The sequence below is a fragment of the Lepus europaeus genome, chromosome 19, assembly GCF_033115175.1.
Source record: "Lepus europaeus isolate LE1 chromosome 19, mLepTim1.pri, whole genome shotgun sequence".
In the NCBI taxonomy this organism is placed as follows: Eukaryota; Metazoa; Chordata; class Mammalia; order Lagomorpha; family Leporidae; genus Lepus; species Lepus europaeus.
The window spans coordinates 11,940,840-11,952,609 of record NC_084845.1 but is presented as its reverse complement, the minus strand read 5'-3'; the positions used below and the strand labels follow the sequence as shown (position 1 = coordinate 11,952,609).

The 11,770-nt window shown below is 65.9% G+C and overlaps 1 protein-coding gene across 1 annotated transcript; it reads right to left on the bottom strand.

Moving 5' to 3' along the window:
* Positions 1-586: 586 nt before the first annotated feature.
* PRX (periaxin) lies at positions 587-10,014 on the bottom strand. Its single transcript, XM_062177192.1, has 5 exons — positions 9,937-10,014; positions 9,731-9,856; positions 7,320-7,476; positions 5,131-5,327; positions 587-4,648 (listed from the first exon to the last, which is right to left on the bottom strand). The coding sequence occupies exons 2-5, from the start codon at positions 9,755-9,757 to the stop codon at positions 857-859; spliced, it is 4,173 nt and encodes a 1,390-aa protein (XP_062033176.1). The 5' UTR covers positions 9,758-9,856; positions 9,937-10,014; the 3' UTR covers positions 587-856.
* Positions 10,015-11,770: the final 1,756 nt, after the last annotated feature.

The window sequence follows — 11,770 nt, the reverse complement described above, 5'->3', positions numbered from 1 at the left end:
CAGGCAGCAGGCAGGCCCCGGCAGGAAGGAAGCAGGTGCTGGAGGGTAAGGATCCGGGCGCCTCTGCCTGAGACGGGGTGTGTGTGTGTGTGTGTGTGTGTGTGGGGCCGTCAGGGGAGACCTGGCACTGCATAGCATGGATGTCGCAAGCAGCCAGGGCGAGGCTGTGGGGCGGGGACGTGCACGGCCCAGGGTCCGGGAGCTGAGGCGCCGCCCGGCACTGACAGGTGCCAAGGATGCTGAGACATGGCCCTAAGGCAGCAAGGGTGTGGGGCGGAGGCTCTGAACCCCTGACCCTGTGACAGGGACCAGGAGGGCCTTCCTGGGTGCGGCCGCAGTGGCCAGGGCAGTCAGACCAGTCAGGCAGGAAAGGGAAGGCTGGGAGGTTCATGGGGCCCCTCCCCAGCAGGGGGCCAGTGGAGAGCAGTCGTCCTGGGGGGACTGGGTCCTCAGGACAGGCAGCATCCACCCCCGCCCCAGCAGAGGGGTCCCCTGGCGATGCCCTCCTCCCCTCAAAGGCCCCTGAGAACTGTGCAGGCCTCGGGTGGGGCCCCTCCCACTGGGTGGAGCCTCTTCTCACACCCAGGCTTCACCCCAGGCTGGGCTCCAGTGCATCCCAGAACCTCCTCTTTGGGGACTCCTTTCTCTGAACCCCCCCCCACACACACACACACACTGGAGACAGCACATGTGGCTACCTCGGATTATTTATTCACATGGCCTGGCACCTGCCAGAGCCCCTGCCGGCTCCGTGCCCCCCGCCCTCCGTCTCGGGGTTAGTGCTAGTTATCCACACACAAATGGGGTAGGCGGCCCAGAAAGCAGGCAGCAGGCGCGGCGCAATCTGCCCAGAACTTCAGACAGCAGCAGCCTGAGCCCCCTCCAGCCTGGTGGGGCCTGGAGCCCCTGCCTCTGAAAACCCCACACTGGGCAGCCGGACCCTGAAGCCACCCTCATCCCTGTCCCCACTCCCGCTTCTGGCCTTGGGGCTTAGGGACACCCTGGGGAAGCGAAACTTGGGCGACTTCTCCCCGACAGGGGACTTGGACGCCGCCTCCCCATCCTGTCCCCTAGGGGTCCTAGGAGGGGCCACCAGGCCCACTCGGGGCAAGCGGACCCTGCCCCGGCCCCTGCGACCAGAGGCGCCTTCCCCATCACCCTCCTCTTCCTCCTCCTCGGGGCTGGGAGAGCCCTCCGTGGTGGCTGTCTCACTGTGGCCAAAGCCCACGCGGGGCAACCTGAGCTTGGGGCTCTTGGCCTTCTCGCCCTCCTCCCCGCCCTCCCTGGCCCGCGCCAGGCCAAACCTGGGCAGCCGCACCTTGAGCTTGTGCCCCACATCCCCCTCCCCGTCTGCCACCTGGTACTCGGCGTGGCTGCCCACGGCCGGTGGCGAGAGCTCCACATCGGGCAGTGAGAGGCGGAAGGTGCGCTCAGCCCCCGGGGCCTGGTCCTCAGCCCTGGCTCCTGCTCCCGGGGTGGACGACTTCAGCCCCAGGCCACCCTCGCCTGTGGCTGCCTCGGCCGCCTGCACCTCGTGGCCCAGCCCCACGTCCAGCTCGAGCTGCGGCACGGTCACGGTGGGCATCTTGAAGACGCCCTCACCCACCAGCAGCTCCCCACCGGCCGCCTGGGTGCCAGGGAGTACCAGGCTCACTTGAGGCACCTGGATCTTATGGCCTACTGTGCCCTGGGATGAAGGGGCTGTACCCTCAGCCTGAGCCTCCCCAAAGTTGGTCAGCTCAACCTGGGGCAGCGAGATACCCAGTGGGGGCCTCCTCGGCTCCCCCTCGTGGCCTTCAGTGACCACCTGCTTGGTCGTGGTCACGGACATTCCAGGGACAGCCACCGCCCCTTCTGTCCCTGCCGCCTCCTGGGCCCCCGGCGTGACCAGCTCCACCTCAGGGATCTTGAGCTGCCCAGCGGTGGACTCTGGCTTTTCCCCAGGGCCGCCGCGCCCACCCTGGGCTTCTGCCTCCTTGCCTCGAGCCAGCCCAAAGGACGGCATCCTCAGCCTGGGCACCTTCACCTTCCCATCCCAGCCCCAGCCCTTGGCCTCCAGGTCCACCACGCCCGGCGCTAGTTCTCCCGCCTCGGTGTCCCGGCCTCTCACCCCAAACTTGGGCAGAGCAAACCTGGACCCTTTGAGCTTGCTGTCAGCCCCTGCCACCTCCACCTTGCTCTCTGGCGGTCGGCCGTCCAGGCTGAGCTGCGGGATGGACAGATCGAGGGCGGGCAGCAGGCCTGCCTCGCCGGCGCCTTTGGCCTCAGCCTCGGTGCCCGCCCGAGCCTTGGGGAGCGAGATGGCGAACTTGGACACTTTCAGCTTGGAGGCGCGCCCCGCCCCCTCAGCCTCCACCTTGGCCACCTTTGGCCCCGAGAGTCCAAACTTGGGCAGGGAGAACCTGGAGGAGGGCTTGGCTTTCATCTCCATCGCCTCTGGACGTCCTTCCTCAGCCTCGGCCGCGGGCAGCTGCGGGGCAACAAGCTCCACAGAGGGCACCCGGAAGCCCGCCTCGCCGACCACCCTGGCGCCCTCTGGCTGCTCGGCTTGGGGAGGCGCCTTCAGGCTGAGGGCCCCCGGCAGGTCTAGCTCCACTGAGGGCAGAGCGAGCGAGGCAGCACCCGCACGAGCCTCTCCACCCACCTCTGGCTGCAGACAAGGCAGTGCCAGCAGCGGCCCTGAAAGCTGGGCACCTGCCTCGGCCAGCTTCCCTCGCTTCGGGGACTCTGCCCTCCCCAGCTTGGGCATCCGGAAGCCAGATTCCATCCCTTCTGCCTGCTCTGGCCTGGCAGCTTTCAGCTGCACCCCTGGGGCCTGGGGCAGCTCCACCTGTGGGGGCTGTGGAAGACACACCTCCGGGACCTTGGGCGCCTGCAGGTCTGGCAGCCGCATCTCTGACACCTTCGGCAGCTGCACCTCTGGGAGGCGCACCTCGGGCACAGCCACCTCGGGCACCTTGGGGAGCCTCATCTCTGGAAGTTTCATTTCTGGAATCTTTGGCAGCTGCACCTCTGGGAGGTGCAGGTCAGGCACGGCCACCTCGGGCATCTTGGGGAGCTTCATCTCTGACACTTTGGGCAGCTGCACCTCCGGGAGGCGCACCTCGGGCACGGCCACCTCGGGCACTTTAGGGAGCTTCATTTCTGGAAGTTTCATTTCTGGAACTTTTGGCAGCTGCACTTCCGGGAGGTGCACCTCAGGCACGGCCACCTCGGGCACCTTGGGGAGCCTCATCTCTGACACCTTCGGCAGCTGCACTTCCGGGAGGCGCACCTCGGGCACGGCCACCTCGGGCACCTTGGGGAGCCTCATCTCTGACACCTTCGGCAGCTGCACCTCCGGGAGGCGCACCTCGGGCACGGCCACCTCGGGCACCTTGGGGAGCCTCATCTCTGACACCTTCGGCAGCTGCACCTCCGGGAGGCGCACCTCGGGCACGGCCACCTCGGGCACCTTGGGGAGCCTCATCTCTGACACCTTCGGCAGCTGCACCTCCGGCAGGCGCACCTCAGGCACGGCCACCTCGGGCACCTTGGGGAGCTTCATCTCTGACACCTTCGGCAGCTGCACCTCCGGCAGGCGCACCTCGGGCACGGCCACCTCGGGCACCTTGGGGAGCTTCATCTCTGACACTTTGGGCAGCTGCACCTCCGGCAGGCGCACCTCAGGCACGGCCACCTCGGGCACCTTGGGGAGCTTCATTTCAGGTGCCTTGGGCACCTTGACCTCGGGCCCCGACACCCCGATGCCAAGGGTGGGCATCTTGAGGGTGGGCAGCTTCAGCTTGCTTTCGACAGCGGCTTCAGGGGCAGCAGCCCGAGGTTCCAGGAGGGAAAGCCCAAAGGTGGGCATTCGAAGTCTGGGCCCCTTCACCTTGGCCTCCGGGCTGCCCTTAGCCACCTTGGCCTCGGCCACGTCCTTCGCTCGAGCCCCAAAGCGGGGGAAACTGAGGCGGGGCATCTTCAGGGCTACCTCAGGCGGCTCTCCCCGGGCCTCCACCTCTGCACCCGGCAAGGCCAGGTCCACACCCACAGCAGGTGCCGCCACATCCAAGGTGGGCACGGTCACTGCTGCAACCCCTTCCCGGGCCTCCAGGCAGGGAAGTGTGGGCAGAGTGGGCAGGGAGGGCAAGGTGGGCAGCTCCACCTGGGGGACCTGGATCCCCACAGCCGGAGGCTCCACAGCAGGTGCAGCTGGGGCTCCCAGGCCAAGGGTTGGCAGGAGGGCAAAGCCGCTGGCTGCCTCTGCTGAGGGGGCCGCTTTGGGAGCTGGGACCTGCGGGACGCCCACCTCAGCACCTGGCAGCCGGGGCCCAACCAGCTCTACCTGGGGGGCCGTGAAGCGGGCTCCTGCTGCCCCCTCAGCCTCCACCTTGGCCTTCCTGGTGGGGGGAGCCGCGGCAGCCAGCCGAGCTGCCTGGGCCTCTTGGGCCACTTCTCGCACGCGCAGCCGTGGCAGCTGGAGGCGCCGGCGCGTGGGGGCGGCTGGGGCGGGACCCTCCACAGCCTCGCCTTGGACACCACGGCGCATACGGGAGAACTTGGGAAAGGAGAACTCGACGTCAACGGGGGCCAGGTCTGCAGGGGCCCTAAGGGCCCCGGGGATCACCATCTTCTTCTTCTTCACAGGGGACAGACTCTGGATGTTCTGGGGAGAGAGGAGAGAGGCCGGGAGTGGACGGGCGCCGACCCACCTGGCGCAGTACCAGGCTGCACCTGCGTCAGCTCGACATCCCGCTTCCCGTCTGCCATTGTGCCAGCACTGTGCAGGAAGGCAGAGACGTGTGGAGCCTCGCAGCTCCCCAGCACCCAGGCCCAGCGAGGGGGGAGTAACTTCCCCAGGGCCACTTGGCAGTAGCCAAGCAGCACTTGGCCTCCCTGGTCCCGGTTTCCTGGCAAGCCCTCAGTGCTAGGGATGGTGCCTCTCCCAGGGGGATGAGGGCCCTGGTATGTTTGGCGAGTGGGTTTCCCTCCCCAGGGAGGAATTCAGGGGGCAGAGGATGGGATTAGCACTGGTTAGTGACAAGACAGAGGGCGAGGCTGGCCCCCAGTGGCAGGGAGTGGGGCTCACGGCGCAGACACCGGCTCACCAGGACCATCCAGGGCCGGGACCGGGCTAAGCACGCGTACCAGCTTGGCCACCTTGGCCCGCGGGCCCTTCATCTCGTAGCCGGCCACGGTGCCGGGCCGCAGCGCCAGGTCCCCGGTGGGCACGGTGCGCTTCAGGCAGAAGGAGACCTTGTAAGGTTCGGCACATTGGAGCAGGCGCAGTGCGTCCTCGTACTTGACATTCTCAAAGAACACGCGGGCGCTCAGCAGCTGGTCCCCTGCGGGCAACGGGCAGGCAGTGGGCATCTTCCTCCAGAGTGCCCACCCCAGCGTCCCCACAAGTGGGGACCGGCAGCTCCATTCTCGGGTCAACACTCCCTGCATGTTGGCCATGTGCAGCCGGCGAAGTCGCCATCTGTGACGCCAGCATCCCACATCAGAGCGCCTGTTTCAGTCCAGGCTGCTCCGCTACCCATCTAGCTGACTCCCTGCTAACGTGCGCCTGAGACAGCAGCAGAAGATGGCCCGAGTGCTTGGGCCCCTGCCACCCACGTGGGAGACTCGGATGGAGTGCCCGGCTCCCAGCTTCAGCTTGGTCCAACCCGGAGTGCCGGAAGGGGATGGAAGATCTCTTTCTCTCCCTGCCTCTTTCTCTCTGTCACTATGCCTTTCAAATAAACAGATAAAATCTCTCTCTCTTTTTAATTCCCTGGATGCTTCCTTGACGACTGTCTTCATCACATCCCATATGCTGTCCTGAAGTCTCCTCCGCCAAAGTCTGTCCAGAATCCACATCCTTCTTGTCACCTCCAAGGCCAGTCCTGAGCGTCACCTTGCTGGGGCCATCACCGTGGCCGCCTTGTGGGTCTCTGCCCCGGCCCCGACCCCTGCGATCCACCACTAACCCAGCAGCCCACAGCCCTCCCAGAACAAAACCCCAAGACGTCAGCACTGCCATTAAAGTCCTGGAGAAGGCCGGCGCCGTGGCTTAACAGGCTAATCCTCCGCCTTGCGGCACCAGCACACCGGGTTCTAGTCCTGGTTGGGGCGCCGGATTCTATCCCGGTTGCCCCTCTTCCAGGCCAGCTCTCTGCTATGGCCCGGGAAGGCAGTGGAGGATAGCCCAAGTCCTTGGGCCCTGCACCCGCATGGGAGACCAGGAGAAGCTCCTGGCTCCTGGCTTCGGATCAGCGCGGTGCGCAGGCCGCAGTGGCCATTGGAGGGTGAACCAACGGCAAAAAGGAAGACCTTTCTCTCTGTCTCTCACTATCCACTCTGCCTGTCAAAAAAAAAAAAAAAAAAGTCCTGGAGAAGTCGCCCGTCCTCCTGCTTCCCCCTCCTGGTCACTAGCGACTACACGGCCAGTGGCTTCCTCGCTGGGCGCCCGGGGCCGGCCAGAGCCTCTTCCTGAGGTCCACACAGCCTGCTCCCTTATCTCCTGCAGCCCACACTCCTGGGGCTGGAGCACCTATGCCTTTCTTACTCGTCACCTGACTTTGTTTAAACCTCTCTCTCCCCACCAGAATGTAACCAAAAGCGCAGGGACTGCTGTCTTGTTGGCTGCTGTAGCCCAAGCACCAACGATAATGTCTAAAAGAGAAGGTGCTTAATAAATACTGGCTGCAGGAAATATCGCATCAGCTTCATCACTTACTAAAGCTCCCCTCTCCAATCCTGCGCCAACCACAAAAGCAGCAACTTAGCACTCAACACAGGGCTCGCTCTGTGCCCTCGAGCTACGCACTGCTTTCAAATACTGACTCATTTAATCTACATAATAACCCCACGAGGTCAGGACCAGAGTTCTTCCCACTTTAGAGAGGAAACTGAGGCACCGGAGCTAGAAAACGGGGGATCTCGGGGTCTAAGCCAGGCAATCACCCTCCAGAGCCTGCTCCAGCCTGAGCGCCAACAAAGCCCCGCCTCTAGCCCGCCCCAAGGCTTCAGGCCGCCGGCCACGCCCACACACCCCGCACCCTCCCCTCCGGGCCGGCGGCAGATCCCAGGCCCCGCCCCCGTGGCTAGGCCTCGCCCCCAGCCCGCCCCCACGCCGTCCGGCCCCGGCCACGCCCACACACCCCCTCCCCCGTCCGTTCCCTCCCCACTCCGGGCCGCGGCAGATTCCTCGGCCCCGCCCCCAGCCCGCTCCAAGCCTTCCGGCCGCAGGCCACGCCCACACACACGCCCGCTCCCGCCTCACTCCGGGGCGTGGCAGATCCCAGGCCCCGCCCCCGTGGCTCGGGCCCCGCCCCCAGCCCGGCCCCGCCCACCTTCCTGCAGGCTGAGGCTCCTGGCGGCTGGGGAGTCCGCGCGCAGCTCGCGGACGAAGATTCCTTCTTTGCCGCCTCCCGCGACGTGGATGCCGCTGACTCCGGTCTGCGCCTCTGTCTCCACAATGATCTCCACCAGCTCCGCCCGCCTCAGCTCCTGCGAGGGGCAGCGACAGGTCGCTACAGGGCGCCCGGGCCGGGCCTCCCCCCGAGCCCGCCATCGCGCTGAAAAGCGGCTCTTCAACGGGCCCTCGAGGCACGTGCCCCTGGGCGCGGCCCTGGCCAGGCGTCCGGACCCGCGCCTAGAGCGGCCCTGCCCCTCCGAGCCCCCAGGCTGCCGCGGGAAGGGGCGGGGCTGAGGGGGAGGGGGAGGGGCGCGGTAGAGGGAATCTCGGTGTGAGTGGCCCGGGGGCGGGGCGGGGGCGGTGGGCGGGGCGGCCCGGAGGGTGGGGCCCCGGGGAGTATAGGAGAACCAGCAGAGTCCTGGTTCTTTAAGGGGCCGGGCATAGGAAACGGGCGTGGCGGGAGTTTATAGCAGAGACTCCGGAGCTGGGGCAAAGACCCATATTCCAAGGGCAGGACTGAGCCGTGGGGGCTGGGGATTTTAGACGGCAGAACAAGGGGCGAGGTTGAGGATGGGCTCTAGGAATGGGCTGGCCCCTCGGGTGGTGCGGGATGGGAGTCGCCTCCCTGCAGGCTGGAATGTGCGTGAGACTGGGTGCTGTGTTGTGGGCTCTGTGACCCCAAGACCTGCATAACGCCCACAGGAGAGGGAATCCAGTGGCAGGGGGTGCATGGGTCGTGGGTGGTAGCGTTCCTGGCATTTGCTGTAGGTGGTGCGGGCTGGCCTTGGCCTTGGCCCAGCAGTACCCTGTGGGACTCACACTGGGCTTCCCAAAGGGGCAGTGGGAAACCCAGGCCCTTCTGTCTAGGGGTCCGGTGTGCTAGGTGTCTCCAGGGGAGGACCTGGGCCCTAGGACATGTCCCTTGCTGTAAAGTGCGTAACCCTGGAAGGAGTCTCTGACTGTGACCTACGACCTGAAGCAGCAGACAACTCAGGGGCCGCTGCAGTGGGGAGGGCGCGGAGGCCAGCACGGTGACCTGAGCCCAGGGCTTGACCGGGGAAAGGCAGATGCCCCACCCCCAGCAGTGGCTCCATGGGACTGGGGCCTGAGACCATCTGGCATGCCTCCATCCCGTCTCAGCGCCTGGGCTCACGTCCCAGCCCAGTTTCCCATCCCAGCTTCCTGCTAACGGGGACAGCAGTGATGGCTCACGTACCCGGGTCCCTGCCACTCAAGGGGGAGACCCGGATTGAACTGCCCGCTCCCGGCTTTGGCTTGGCCTGGCCATTGCGGGCATCAGCAGAGTGAATCCGTGGATGGAGATCTCTCCTGTGTACCTGTCTCTGCCTTTCAAGTAAGTGAAAATAAACAAATGTGTATAAAGAAGAGCTGTGGCAAGGGCTGCAGGGCCGGCATGGCGTCCTCTGTCACCCTTGGCTGAGGCCCTGGGTTGAGCCTCTCATTTCGGGCCTGAGCAGACAGAGCAGGACAGGAAGCAGCTGGCCTGATGCCACACAGCGAGGTAACCGGGCAGGTCCGTGACCCCAGCATCCGAGGGCCGTCCTGCGGGTGGGCGGTGACCTCCTTGTACTCCCCCGGCCCTTGCCTGCCACCACCACCCTCAGCGTGGCTCCTGTAAAATCGGGCACCTGGTGTGCCTGGACAGCCAGTGCCAGTGCTGTGCCCACAACAGTGACAGCCCCCTCGGTGCCAGGCTCAGCACTGGCCCGAGTGTGGGCCTGCAGAGCCCTCCGAGGCGGCGACCGTAGAGGCCGGAGTCCCAGAGCGGGGAGCCCACCTGCCGAGGGCTGCGCGGCAGGAGGCCGCTTTGAGCCCACGGCCCTGAGCCCCTGCACTACACTGCCTGCCCTTCCTGCTGAGGGCTCCTGCTGCGCTCTCTTGAGCTCAGTTTTAAGACTCGTATTCATCTATTTGAAAGGCAGAGCAAGAGAGAAGCAGAGATCTTCCACCTGCTGGTTCACTCCTCAAACGGCCTCAGTAGCCAGGCCAGACCCGAAACCAAGAACTCCATCCTAGTCTCCACTTGGGCCACCTTGCGCCGCCTTCCCAGGGAGCTGAAGCAGAAGCGGAGGCGGCAGCAGCACCAAGCACCGGCCCCTCGTTAGCTCCTTTTAATTCCGCTCCTCACTGCTCCGGGACGTCAGCTGTCTCGAGCCCATGCCAGACGCCGCGCAGAGCACTTTACCTGTTCATCCCGGCCCCGCGCAGCGACCCATGAAGTCGGGCCTGCTGCTCCTACCATTCTACAGACAAGGGGACTGGGCGCCGAGAGGCCAGGAAGTGCGTCCTTGCTGCCCTGGTCGGGCCCCCCGGCAGGCCGCTCACCTCAGCACTCCGGCTCCTGGCCTCCATGGCGCCGCTGGCAGTCACCGGGGGCCCCGGCTCCTGCTTCCTCTCCCCCTTCTGCTGCAAGACCAGCTTCAGCTCTGCATGGAGCAGCTGCCTCTGAGCCTGCGGGGTGGGGATGGAGGTTGAGGCCAGGAGGGGGTGGGTGTCCGTGCCCCCCACCCGGCTGCCAGCTGTCCACTCACCGCCACCCGAGCACAGGTGCTCCCTCCTAGCAGGAGCCCAGCCGGAGGAGCCGCACAGCTCTCCGCAGGTCTCGCGCCCTTCCGCGGGGGTCTCGCTGCCTGCCAGGGAGAAACCGAGGGTGAGGCTCCAGGCCGGCCAGGGAGGAGTGGAGGGGTGGAGGGGCGCGTGGCACCAGCCGGGGCTCTCACCTGGGGGTCACCTCGGGCTCTTTGTGCCTCCTGGGTCCGGGGCTCTAGGAGAACGACATGTGCCAAGTTCACTATGAAACAATCAGAACCACTCCCCAGTCCCCTGCCCGCTGCCTGCCTCGGGTAGACGAAGAGCACCGAGCCCACAGGGCTGTCGGGAGGATTTAGTGCGGGAATGAGTATAAGGGGCTGTCCGAGCACCTGCTCTTCTGCTTCTATCACAGAGAATTTCCCATGAACCTGGCCTTGGGACGAGTGCCCCCCAGGGGCCGTGGGTTGCACATGGACCTCAGAATGGCCTTGTGAAGTCAGGACTGACACTGAGCCCATTGCACAGATGACATCTGAGGCCGGGGGAAGGGGAGTCACCTGCCCAGGTGACAGAGGGCCAAGCCAGCCCTCGAACTTGACTGAAGTCCAGCTCCTGTTAAGGGGGTATGGAGAAGTTATTGTTTGCTCCAGGCCCTCAGAGAGGCCCAAAGAACTTGCTTAGGAAGCAGAGCCCCCTGCCAGGCCCTTCAGGGGAGGGGTTGTGGATGTGGCTCCCCAGCCCCCACCCCCCACCCAGCCCAGACTCAGGGCCGGCCCCTCAGCCCCCACCTGGCATGCCAAGCCGCCGCCCCCTTGTGCAGGGAAAGGTCAGGCCTCACGCAGCGCATTCCCTCGCGCCCGCTCGCATTCCGCCCCTGCCCACCCACCCACAGCCACACAATGGCCCTTCATATTCCGCCACGGGCCCGGGCTGGGGGCATGCCGACCCGCTCCAGCATCGCAGGGCTCCCCTCTGGATCTCCAGGGGTCCTGGTCTCCATCTCCTTCCCCTGAGACCCCGGCCCCGACCCCTCCCAGGCTGACTCCTGTGTCTGAGCCTGGCGCAGGCACCTATCGGCCTCAAAATCACCCTGGGATGTGGGGGCAGGAACCAAGGCTTGGGGGGCTAAGTGCTCTGTCCAGGGTCCTTCAGCCTTAACCTGCATGGATGGTGGCCCTGATCCTGGGGAGCCCCAACTGCACAACAGCTGGAGCAGGAGCTAGGCTGGGCTGGAGGCCATGGTCACAGGCACCAGGAGGGACCTCGCTGGTGCTAGCCCTGGCAGACTTGTGTCCCAGGGCCTCCGTTTTTCCAGAGTCAATGAGAGTTAACAGAAAGGCCGTCACGGTGACACACTCAGTGGGGACAGGAGCTGACCCCGGGCGGAAAAGCCAAGTCTGAGTCCCAGAACCCCGGCTTGCTACACGGAGGGTGGGAGACGCCGGAGCCTGGTAGGGGGCACTGGGGACGGCGGGGAGCATCTCCTGGGCCCCAGGCTCCAGGCCCAGGCAGTTGCAGATGGCACCCGGGCCTGGCATGGGAAGCCCAGAGGCAGGGGCAGGACGGTGCCCTCCTTCCGTGTCCCTGCCTGGGACAGCCGCCCAGCCCAGGTTATATTTAGCCTGGCTGTGCCCTTCCTGAGCTACGTACCCAGCCCCTGGAGGGGGAGGGGCGGCTTCGGAAGGAAACACCCCCACCCCGGGCACTCCCTGTTCCCAGCTGTGCCCGTCCCAGCAGGCAGCGGAAGGAGGGCTGGGGGTGCTCCCAGGGGCCCTGACCTGTGAGGGGGGGCGGATCAGCCCCTGCGCTGCTACCTGCCCAAGCTTCCAGAAT